This window comes from Scyliorhinus canicula, chromosome 24 (assembly GCF_902713615.1).
Source record: "Scyliorhinus canicula chromosome 24, sScyCan1.1, whole genome shotgun sequence".
Taxonomy (NCBI): domain Eukaryota; kingdom Metazoa; phylum Chordata; class Chondrichthyes; order Carcharhiniformes; family Scyliorhinidae; genus Scyliorhinus; species Scyliorhinus canicula.
The window spans coordinates 18,101,064-18,113,415 of NC_052169.1; the positions used below are offsets into that span (position 1 = coordinate 18,101,064).

The 12,352-nt window shown below is 45.5% G+C and overlaps 1 protein-coding gene across 4 annotated transcripts in view; it reads left to right on the forward strand.

Annotated features, from left to right (window-relative positions):
* Positions 1 to 5,008, forward strand: part of LOC119956848 (hydroxylysine kinase-like) — a 28,007-nt gene extending 22,999 nt beyond the window's left edge. For all 4 annotated transcript variants that reach the window (XM_038784338.1, XM_038784340.1, XM_038784337.1 and 1 more), the window contains exons 4-5: positions 1,518 to 1,701; positions 4,374 to 5,008. In XM_038784338.1, the coding sequence (XP_038640266.1) occupies positions 1,518 to 1,701; positions 4,374 to 4,843 (654 nt within the window). In that variant the 3' untranslated portion in view covers positions 4,844 to 5,008. The remainder of the gene's footprint in view (positions 1 to 1,517; positions 1,702 to 4,373) is intronic.
* Positions 5,009 to 12,352: the final 7,344 nt, after the last annotated feature.

Genomic DNA, 12,352 nt, shown 5'->3' on the forward strand with positions numbered 1-12,352 from the left:
CACCTACACCCACCACCCCTCCCCCCTCCCCACCCTACCCTGCCCCAGGGGCCCCGCGCGTTCCGCTCAACCCCACCTCATCCTCAAAGCAGAAAGCACCCAACTAAAACTGACAGAAAATGTTGTTTCTCCTTTAGAGGGTGGGGTGAGGGTGTTTGGTGCCATAGAGCACATCTCCGCCCCTCACCTGTCAGCTGCAGAGTGTTCAGCCATAAAAAGTGACAATAAAATCACTTAAAACAAATAAAAATAAAACAACAGGGTTATTTCGCAAAGTCGGAATTCAGCTCTCCCTGTGACCCCAGATCCCAGACCAGATCCCAACATTTTTGAGGATACCGGACTGAACCCCCAATATTTTATTTAATTTGTAAGACTGATGAAAGGACCTTTCAGTCCAGGAGTGATTCTACGCACAAATAGGGATATGGTATATTGAAACAAACTTTATTATTAAAATATTAAATTCCCTTTAACATCATAGCTTACCATTACTAGTTAAGCAATGTGTAACAATAAGATGAAACACTTTAACTCCTAACTGCTATCTTTTTTTTATCTCCAATCAAGCAAAACCCATCTCAAGTCAAAATCCCCTTTTAAGTACATTTTGTAAATACAGGAGTGTTTGCTGTATAATTATGTCTTGGAGAAAGTGCAAAAGTGCTTTGAGAGAGATATCCTTCAGGAAACACCCTGCAGATTCTTGCCTTTGTCAAACTACTGTTTAGCTTAACACCATTTGACAAACGGAGCAAAATCTAAACTGAAACTCACCACCTGACTGCTTCAGCTCCTGGCTCCTCCCCTTAACTACATCATCTCTTTCCCACTAACTGGGCTATGGCCATCGCACTAAGGTTAACCCCTCGAATATATAAACCACAGGGAAACGTCTTTCGATAAACAAAATTCCATTATCTCTATTTAGGTAAATACTTTACATGGTTGGAATGAAAGATGATCTCGTTTTTACGATGCTTTAATTACCCGTTCTGCAGCCACAGTGTCTGTCTGTCTTTTAAACAAGGAGTTAAAAAATACTGCAGTAGTCACATACATACCCTAACTCGGGCTTTTAACCATTTCAGCACCAAATACCTATAAAACAGAAAATATACCAATTCCTACAATCGTCAGGCCGCCAATTGAATATAATTTGCATCTTGTGCGGTCCAATCCTCCATGAGCCCCACCTATTTCTAGGCTGCAGTCACCAAATCAATCCACAGAGCAATCGAATTATTATAGGTTTTCCACGGTGATGTTAGTGGGGGAGCAGCTGTGTTGAATCTCTAACAGTGCAAATTGATTAATTGCTCAGTCCATCTTGGTCCAACCTCACAGTTCCTTGTCTCCTCGGAATGAACATTTTAAATTCCTGAGCCTGTGCCTGTTGATGCTAAATTGTGCCGGGAGACAGAATTCCAGAACAGATCCCTGGGGATTATTTGTTATCACCCAGCACGATCCATGTATTGTTTGGGAGATGCTAATGGGATTTGTCTCTTTGTCAGGAATTCCAGCATCCTACCCGGGAGAGTCTGCAGCGAGAGGATTTCCTCTGGAAGCTCTCAAACACTCACATGCTGGACACGTACCTTCACGTGATGGAGGAGGAAAGCCATCGGCAAATGGTGGAGCAGATTATTCAGCAATTCAAGGAAAAGATACTTCCAAATCTCAGCAAGTTTCGGAAAAGTAAGTGTCCACCTTTGTTGGGCCGGAAAGCTACTGGGTAGAAATTTCTAGAACTGGTGGGATTAATATTCTGCCAGTTGTACCGTTCTTTTGATATTCAGGTCCTATAGCCAAAGGAAGCGCATATCGGGCTGGGCCTATAAGAGGCTGTCCCAGGGCCTCCACCCAGAATGCATTTCCACCCCTGCCAATCCTAATGTTTCCCTGTGAGGCCGAGAGAGGACAAGAAACTGGTGTCTTCCTATTTGCTCATTTGAATGAGATTGATTACAGCTTCAGTTTTCCCGATCTCTGTAACCTGCTCCAACCCATAAAACCCTCCCTACCTCTGTAACCTCCTCCAGCCACTACAACCCTCCCTATCTCTGTAACCTCCTCCAGCCACTACAGCCCTCCCTATCTTTGTAACCTCCTCCAGCCACTACAACCCTTCCCATCTCTGTAACTTCCTCCAGCTCATAAAGCCTCCCTATCTCTGTAACCTCCTTCAGCCACTACAACCCTCCCTATCTCTGTTACCTCCTCCAGTCTACAACCCTTCCCATCTCTGTAACCTCCTCCAGCCACTACAACCCTCCCTTATCTCTGTAACCACCTCCAGCTGGTACAACCCTCCCTATCTCTGTAACCTCCTCCAGCCTACAACCCTCCCTATCTCTGTAACTTCCTCCAGCCACTACAACCCTCCCTATCTCTGTAACCTCCTCCAGCCACTACAACCCTTCCCATCTCTGTAACCTCCTCCAGCTCATAAAGCCCTCCCTATCTCTGTAACCTCCTCCAGCCACTACAACCCTTCCCATCTCTGTAACCTCCTCCAGCTCATAAAGCCCTCCCTATCTCTGTAACTTCCTCCAGCCCCTACAACCCTTCCTATCTCTGTAACCTCCTCCAGCCCCCTACAACCCTCCCTATCTCTGTAACCTCCTCCAGCCCCTACAACCCTCCCTATCTCTGTAACTTCCTCCAGCCCCTACAACCCTCCCTATCTCTATAACCTCCTCCAGCCCCCTACACCCCTCCCTTATTTCTGTAACCTCCTCCAGCCAATACAACCCTCCCTTATCTCTGTTACATTCTCCAGCCGGTACAACCCTCCCTTATCTCTGTAACCTCCTCCAGCCACTACAACCCTTTCTATCTCTGTAACCTCCTCCAGCCAGTACAACCCTCCCTATCTCGGTAACCTCCTCTAGCCCCTACAACCCTCCCTATCTCTGTAACCTCCTCCAGCCACTACAATCCTCCCTATCTCTGTAACCTCCTCCAGCCCCTACAACCCTCCCTACCTCTGTAACATCCTCCAGCCACTACAGCCCTCCCTATCTCTGTAACCTCCTCCAGCCACTACAACCCTTCCCATCTCTGTAACTTCCTCCAGCTCATAAAGCCTCCCTATCTCTGTAACCTCCTTCAGCCACTACAACCCTCCCTATCTCTGTTACCTCCTCCAGTCTACAACCCTTCCCATCTCTGTAACCTCCTCCAGCCACTACAACCCTCCCTTATCTCTGTAACCACCTCCAGCTGGTACAACCCTCCCTATCTCTGTAACCTCCTCCAGCCTACAACCCTCCCTATCTCTGTAACTTCCTCCAGCCACTACAGCCCTCCCTATCTCTGTAACCTCCTCCAGCCACTACAACCCTTCCCATCTCTGTAACTTCCTCCAGCTCATAAAGCCCTCCCTATCTCTGTAACCTCCTCCAGCCCCTACAGCCCTCCCTATCTCTGTAACCTCCTCCAGCCACTACAACCCTCCCTTATCTCTGTAACTTCCTCCAGCTCATAAAGCCCTCCCTATCTCTGTAACCTCCTCCAGCCACTACAACCCTCCCTTATGTCTGTTACCTCCTCCAGTGCACCAATCCTGCTGCCTTGAACATTCCCAGTTGTCCTGACTATACCATTGATGGCCAAGCCTTCAACCATCATGGTCTGTGGACTGTGCCTCCCTCCCTAAACCTCTCCTCCACCACCTCTCTCTTCTCCTTTGCAACACTCTTTAAAACCAACCTGTTTCACCAAATATTTTACCAACTGTTCTAAAACATTTTTTGTGCATTGGCGTAAATTTTAATTTAATAATGCCCCGATGAAGGGTCACGGAGCATTTTGCTACGTCAAAGGTTCTATATAAGTGCAAGTTGTTGTTGTTCCATCCACTGGAATCGGCATCATTTTAAACAGGCTAGAAGAATCCAGAAAGATTTAGCTTTTGCCCAAATTTCCTCCTCGCCCTCCAGTACGGAACTTCCATGTGGCCTATGACCTGGAGTTCCATTGGAATCTACAGCTGACCCACAGTGGCATTGCTCATGGTGAGTGGGATCACACCAGTGATGCACGATCAATTGTACAAAGACTAGTGTTGGATACAAATGAGGCTTTATTGCTCTAAGATGTGTGGCCTCCCACAGCAGCTGGCGAAATGACTGCTGAATGGAGGACACGCATATTTATACTCCGCCTACTGGGTGGAGCCAGCAGGCAGGGGCTACCGGTGAACCTGTAGTACAGGTCCTACCTTACATCACCCAATGAAGGTGTAACAGTGGTTTACCACAACCAGAAAATATGACTGTGAACGTGTGACTCCAACAAGTGTGTGCTATGTAACGAGAAATTCAGTTATAGTTGCTAAAAATTTGCAATGTTTGTTTCTTTACCAGGCCTAAATCACGGAGATTTCAGTCACACCAACATTCTAGTACAACCTGTTAAGTCTTCGGCTGAGCATTCCGATCCGACCCACCCCCAGCAGGAGTTGGACATCTCCGGGATCTTGGATTTCACTGACATGAGCTATGGTTGTTCTGTATGTGACGTGGCCGTAGCCATAATGTACCTGATGCTGGAGAGCAGCGATCCCCTAAGCGTCGGTGGCCATGTTCTTTCAGGGTTCGAGAGTGTGACCCCGTTGGGCCCTGAGGAACGAGACGCTGTGTTTCTGCTGGTTCTCTGCCGCTTTTCCCAGTCGCTGGTTCTGGCGAAATACAATATTCTGCTGTACCCTGAAAATGAAGGATATCTCCTGACCACAGCAAGAAGTGGCTGGAAGTATTTGCACCAATTGTGGTCACTGGGTAAAGAGGCAGTGGAAAAGATTTGGTACGAGGCAGCCAAAACCCACTGCACTTGATATAAACCCAGTTGGTTCTGTGTTGCCCGGGTACATTCTCTTCCAGGACAGCAAGGGCACTTCTTTTTTTTTTTAATAAACAATTTTATTGAGGTAGTTTTTGGCTTTGTAAACAGTTACAGACATCAACAGAAGGAAAGCAATAAAGGCAAAAATGTGCAAACATCCATGTACTTTCAATATTTAAATCGTAACATACTGCACAAGCCCGCTCCTCTCCCACCGGTACTACCCGCCATTTTTTCCCTCCTACTCTACTCTACTCTACCCCCACCCCCTGCTGACGCTCACTCTCCCGCAAAGAAGTCAATAAATGGTTGCCACCTCCGGGCGAACCCCTGTACAGATCCCCTCAAGGCGAACTTAATTTTTTCCATCCCCAGGAAACTCGACATGTCCGCAAGCCACAACTCAGTCTTCGGGGGCTTTGAGTCCCTCCACGCCAATAGTATTCGTCGCCGGGCTATCAGGGAAGCAAAGGCCAAAACATCGGCCTCTTTCTCCCCCTGGACTCCCGGGTCTTCCGAAACCCCAAAAAATTGCCACCCCTGGACCCATCACCACCCTTGTTTTTAGCACCCGGGACATGACGTCCGCAAATCCCTCCCAGTACCCCCTCAGCTTAGGACATGCCCAAAACATGTGAACGTGGTTCGATGGTCCTCCCGCGCACCTAGCGCATTTGTCCTTTATCCCAAAGAATTTGCTCATCCGAGCCACCGTCATATGGGCCCGGTGAACGACCTTAAATTGAATCAGCCCGAGCCTAGCACATGTTGCGGTCGAGTTTACCCTACTCAGGGCCTCTGCCCACAGCCCGTCCTCCATTTCCCCGCCTAGCTCCTCCTCCCATTTAAGTTTCAGTTCCTCTGTCTGGGACCCTTCCTCCCTCATGAGCACCTTATAAATACCCGAGACTCTACCCTCCCCTTCTTTCCCCCTAGAGACTATTCTGTCTAGGATCCCCATTGGCGGGAGGCGTGGGAAAGATGGGACCTGTCTACGAGCAAAGTCCCGCAACTGTAGGTACCTAAACTCATTTCCCCTTACCAGCCCAAATTTCTCCTCCAAGCTCCTCAAACTCGCAAAGCTCCCTTCCAGGAACATATCGCCCACCCTTAGCAAGGGCACTTCTAAGGGTAGAATCATAAAACAATGTTAACTGATAATCTGACACCTGGAATGATATAGATGGTTTAAGTTTGTCATTATTAAGATACATTTTCAAATCATTTTTCACTCCCTTTATGCCTCACTTTCCGTTACTTTTCACCAATTCAGCTGCGAAGCCCAACCTCTCTACAACCATTTAAATTTGCATCAGAATTTCCTTTGTCCAATCCGAAAATGGTGCATCCAACCATTGTGAGGAGTAACTTTTGGCAGTTGACCTCACTGACCTTTGAATCCGCTTGACCGTGGACAGTGATGACCAAAGCAGGGAATTTAATCTGCTCTGAGCCGTAAGCAACCACTGACCACGTTTTTGGGGGTGGGGCGACAATGAGAACACTACAGTGCACGAAGGAATGAAATTCTGCAAAGACGCAATGACACATCCTGATTTGTTGTTGCTCTCTCTGTGACTAATCTGATTGGATTATTTACATTTGTACCGTTCAATCGCTGAATCAAATATCCACGAATTTACAGTGTATATACTGCCACTGTAAAACTGTATTGAGACCAGTTAGTGACATAGAGAAGGAGACAGTCAACAAGCTCAGCTAGCTGGGAGGCAATCAAGTCTTAAAGAAATAGCATTGGAATCAGACTTGCTGTAACAGAATGTGGTTAAAGTTTCAAAAAAGGTCGGTAATGATAACAGGGGAAAATATTCAAATGTAAGAATGCCGTGTATTTATGGGGTGGCGCAGTGGTTAGCACTGCTGCCTTAGGCGCTGAGGACCAGGGTTTGATCCCGGCCCCAGGTCACTGTCTGCGTAGAGTTTGCACATTCTCCCCGTGTCTGCGTGGGTCTCACCCCCACAACCCAAAGATGTGCAGGGTAGGTGGATTGGCCATGCTAAATTGCCCCATAATTGAAAAAAAATAATTGGGTACTCTAATTTTATTTAAAAAATGAATGGGGTATATTTGCACAAATCATTGAATGGGCAGCACGATAGCGCAGTGGCTAGCACTGTTGCTTCACAGCATCAGGGACCCGGACTCGATTCCCGCTTAGGTCACTGTCTGTGCGGAGTCTGCACGTTCTCCCGTGTCTGCGTAGGTTTTCTCCGGGCGCTCCGGTTTCCTCCCACAAGTCCTGAAGGACGTGCTGTTAGGTGAATTGGACATTCTGAATTCTCCCTCAGTATACCAGAACAGGCGCCGGAATGTGGTGACTTAGGGCTTTTCATAGACACTAAAGATTATTATTATTAAGTCAGTAAGACAGGTTGAGAGCGCAGTTAATAAAGCAAAGTGGGGGGTGAGCTGAAGATCAATGCAGCGGGGGGAAGAGGGGCGGGGGGGTAGACTGCTGACAAAGGGGAGACTTTCAAGGTGTTGGACTAGGAAAGTGGGCGACGGTAGCTACCGCAGGAGGGCCAGGTGAGGTGCGGGGCATGGGCCGGCCTAGGAAAGGTCATGGCTGATTGACAGGGGAGGGGGTAGAGTGCCCCACCAGGCAACGTGCCTCAATGACTACCGCCCGGTGGCCCTGACGTCAGTTGTAATGAAGTGCTTCGAGAGGCTGATCATGAAGCGCATCACCTCCATACTCCCGGAACGCCTTGACCCACTTCAATTCGCATATCGTCGCAACCGGTCCACATCAGACGCCATTTCCCTGGCCCTACACTCATCCCTAAAGCATCTCAAAAACAAGGACTCCTACATCAGACTCCTATTTATTGACTACAGCTCCGCCTTCAACACCATAATCCCAGCCAAGCTCATATCAAAGCTCCAAAACCTAGGACTTGGCTCTCCACTCTGCAACTGGATCCTTGACTTTCTGACCAACAGACCACAGTCAGTAAGAATGAACACCAACACCTCCTCCACAATAGTCCTCAATACCGTTGCCCCGCAAGGCTGCGTACTTAGCCCCCTACTCTACTCCCTGTACACACACGACTGCATGGCAAAACTTGGTTCCAACTCCATCTACAAGTTTGCTGACGATACGACCATAGTGGGCCGGATCTCGAATAACGACGAGTTTGAATACAGGAGGGAGATAGAGAACCTAGCGGAGTGGTGTAACGACAACAATCTCTCCCTCAATGCCAGCAAAACTAAAGAGCTGGTCATCGACTTCAGGAAGCAAAGTACTGTACACACCCCTGTCAGCATCAACGGAGCTGAGGTAGAGATGGTGAGCAGTTTCAAATTCCTAGTGGTGCACATCACCAAAAATCTATCCTGGTCCACTCACGTCGACGCTATCACCAAGAAAGCACAACAGCGCTAATACTTCCTCAGGAAACTAAGGAAATTCGGTATGTCCACATTAACCCTTACCAACTTTTACAGATGCACTATAGAGAGCATCCTATCGGGCTGCATCACAGCCTGGTATGGCAACTGCTCGGCCCAGGACCGCAAGGAACTTCAGAGAGTCGTGAATACCGTCCAGTCCATCACACGAACCTGCCTCCCATCCATTGATTCCATCTACACCTCCCGCTGCCGGGGGAAAGCAGGCAGCATAATCAAGGATCCCTCCCACCCGGCTTACTCACTTTTCCAACTTCTTCCATCGGGCAGGAGATTCAGAAGTCTGAGAACACGCACGAACAGACTCAAAAACAGCTTCTTCCCCACTGTCACCAGACTCCTAAATGACCCTCTTATGGACTGACCTCATTAACACTACACCCATGTATGCTTCCATCCGATGCCAATGCTTATGTAGTTACATTGTATATCTTGTGTTGCCCTATTATGTATTTTCTTGTATTTCTTGAATTCTGTTTAATTCCCTTTTCTTCCCATGTACTGAATGATCTGTTGAGCTGCTCGCAGAAAAATACTTTTCACTGTACCTCGGTACACGTGACAATAAACAAATCCAATCCAATCCAATCCCTGACCAATTTGGTCACGTGGAACATGCGTGGGCTGAATGGGCCGGTCAAAAGGGCCCGTGTATTTGCACACTTGAGGCAGCTGTAGGCGGACATGATCATGTTGCAAGACATGAAACAATGCACTTGAAGCTGGGAGACCAAGTTAGACACATTTATTGAACAGTTAACAATTTTCCTACTTGAGTTCGACTCTCCTGCTAATCTTGCTATAGTAACTCAATCTAACTAACCAGTCTGCTCTAAGCCATGCGGTGGGTGTGATGCTTCCTGATCTGCTCCTGTCTCTCTGAGTGTCGCCTATGGAAAGAGAAAGAGCATGTGTGCCCTGTCCTTATATACGGGTTGCCCCCTTGTGATAGTGTCACCTCTGGGTGTATTGATTGCCCATTGGTCGTGTCCTGTCTTACTGAACTATTGGTTGAATGTCTGCATGTCATGATGTCTCTGGTGCTCCCTCTAGTGTTTACTCAGTCCTAGTGTATCTACATTAAACCCTTGTGTATCTACAGTGATACATATCACCACAGTTAGGTTCTGTATAAAGTCGGCCAGGTATGGTACCGACGGTTCAGACCCAGTTGGGATCTGGTCTATATTGCAAATAATAGTGTTAATAAAACAAGGTTCTTAAATCTACTTGGTCTGGACTCGTTCATGGCCTATAAAACCAACTATCGTAGAACAGTGATATATATCCCTCCCAGGTTTTCTGATATGGGAAGTGGTTCGATAGTGTTGTGATTATAATTTACTGGACTAGTAATCCTGAGACATTGACTAATAATCCAGAGATCATATCCCAACCGTGATGAGTTGTGAATTTGAATTTGATAAAAATCTGGGACTAAACCAATGGTATCAATAAAATGGCCATGAAGACGTTGGGTCATCAGAAAAACTGAGGAAAGGAAATCTGCAATGGCAGTTGTACCCATGCTGACCTGTATGTGGCTCCAGTCCCACACCCACCAACATGGCCCATTTTAATACCACAGATTTGGTGTGACCCCCCAAAGTGAAAATTTGGGGGAATACAAGAGTTGTTGAGTAGAGAGGTGTGGTCTTCAGTTGTTGAACAGGGGGCGCAAAAATAAAACGAAACAACAGAATAGTAACCCTCACTATTTAATTATTAAAGTCAGGAAATGCAAGTAGGTGGTGTGGTGATATGCATCACTGTAAATACACAAGGGGTTGATATAAAGACACTACACCTAGCTAGACACTAGAGGGAGCACCAGAGACAAGACACCCAGGCATGACATGACCACAGGAGGGCATTACACCAACCCATATAAAAGGACACAGCACACATGCTCAGCCTCTTTCCAGTGGAGACACTTAGTGAGTACAGACAGGGTTGACTGAAACACATCACACCCACCACGTGGATTGTAGCAGACTGGTTAGTTAGTCTGAGTAGCTATAGCAGGATTAACAGGAGAGTCGAATCCAAGTCGGAGAATTGTTAACAGTTCAATAAATGTGTTAAAGCTATCTCCAAGTCTGAACCTTCTTTTGTCAGAGTGTACATCAAGGAAGCAGCTTATGCTACGTCAAGAGCATAACAAAACAGGTGGAGGACCTTACCAAGTCAGGTGGAACTAATGGAACACCCTCGTTCCATGCTGGTGAGTCTCCTCTATGCTTTCCAAGGCCCAGACATTCTTCCATCCTAAAATGTTCCTAAAGTGAATTAGACTTAATACCCCAGCAGGGCCTTAGCCAGCGTTTTATAAGATATGATATAAGATAAACGTTTCACTTAACATTCTTGTTTTATTACTTTGGTTAATAAAGTCAAGATTCCATCATGCTTTTTGAACAGCTTTTTCAACTTATCCATGCACCTTCAAAACGTTTGTATACACGTGTCCCCCAGGTTTCCCCAGGTCTGTGCCCGCAGACCTTTAAAATTGTGTCATTTATGTTTATATTGTATCTCTTCATTCTTCCTTCCACAATGTATCACTTCAATCTGTTAAACTGCATTTGCCATGTGTCTGCCCACTTCACCAGTCTCTCTGGGCTAGATTTGATAGGGTGTCATGATCCCCAATTCCCCACTGCTAAAATGTCAGGAATGGGGGAAACCCACCCATGTTCCCAACAGCTGCTGTGCAACAATTTAATGCTGAGAGCGGCACTGATTGATTTAAGGCAAGACCACCACGCCGATCTGGATAGGAGGTTCTGCCTTAGAGAGTTGCCAGCCAATTGGATGACAGGCAGCTCTGTAGTCCCAGCAGCTCCAGACAGGAGCAGTGGTCACTACTGGTACTGCAGGCAATCCCACCACATCCAGGAGATCAGGTATGTCCAGGGTCCGGGTAAGGACGGCAGATTTCCTTCCCTAAAGGGCATTAGTGAGCCAGATAGGTTTTTACAACAATCGACGATAGTTTCATAGGCAGGGCCCAGAGATGTGAAGCTTCAGTTATGCGGATAGACTGGAGAAATTGTGTCTGTTTTCCTTGGAGAAAAGGCTGAGAGGAGGTGTTCAAAATCATGAGGAGACCAAACAGGGTAGATAGGGAGGAACTGGATAGTTAGCTGAAAAGGAAGAATTTGGTAAGGTTATGGAGGGAATGGCAGGGTAGTGGAGCTAGGCGAATTGCTCCTTCACAGAGCTGGCACAGATGCGATGGGCTGAATGCCCTCCTTCTGTGCTCTAACCTTTCTATGAGTGGGTTATGAAGTCAGTGAGAATGTGAAAAGAGAAGCACAGATTTATGAACAAGGATGAATAGGCAGAACAGAAAAAAATATGGCGGGAGACTAATTCTCAGAATGTTTGTGTTTATTTCAGATTTTTGATTTTATTTCAGATTTTTTGTGTTTATTTCAGGTTTTTCTGTTTTTATTTCAGAATTTTTCTGTTTTATTTCAGATTTTTTGTGTTTATTTCAGATTTTTGTTTTTATTTCTGAATTTTTCTGTTTTATTTCAGGCTTTTCTGTTTTTATTTCAGAATTTTTCTGTTATTATTTCAGAATTTTTCTGTTTTATTTCAGTTTTTTGTGTTTATTTCAAGTTTTTCTGTTTTTATTTCAGAATTTTTCTGTTTTATTTCAGATTTTTTGTGTTTATTTCAGATTTTTGTTTTTATTTCAGAATTTTTCTGTTTTATTTCAGATTTTTTGTGTTTATTTCAGATTTTTGTTTTTATTTCTGAAATTTTCTGTTTTATTTCAGGCTTTTCTGTTTTTATTTCAGAATTTTTCTGTTATTATTTCAGAATTTTTCTGTTTTATTTCAGTTTTTTGTGTTTATTTCAAGTTTTTCTGTTTTTATTTCAGAATTTTTCTGTTTTATTTCAGATTTTTTGTGTTTATTTCAGATTTTTGTTTTTATTTCAGAATTTTTCAGTTTTATTTCAGGTTTTTCTGTTTTTATTTCAGAATTTTTCTGTTTTACTTCAGGTTTTTCTGTTTTTATTTCAGAATTTTTCTGTTTTTATTTCAGAATT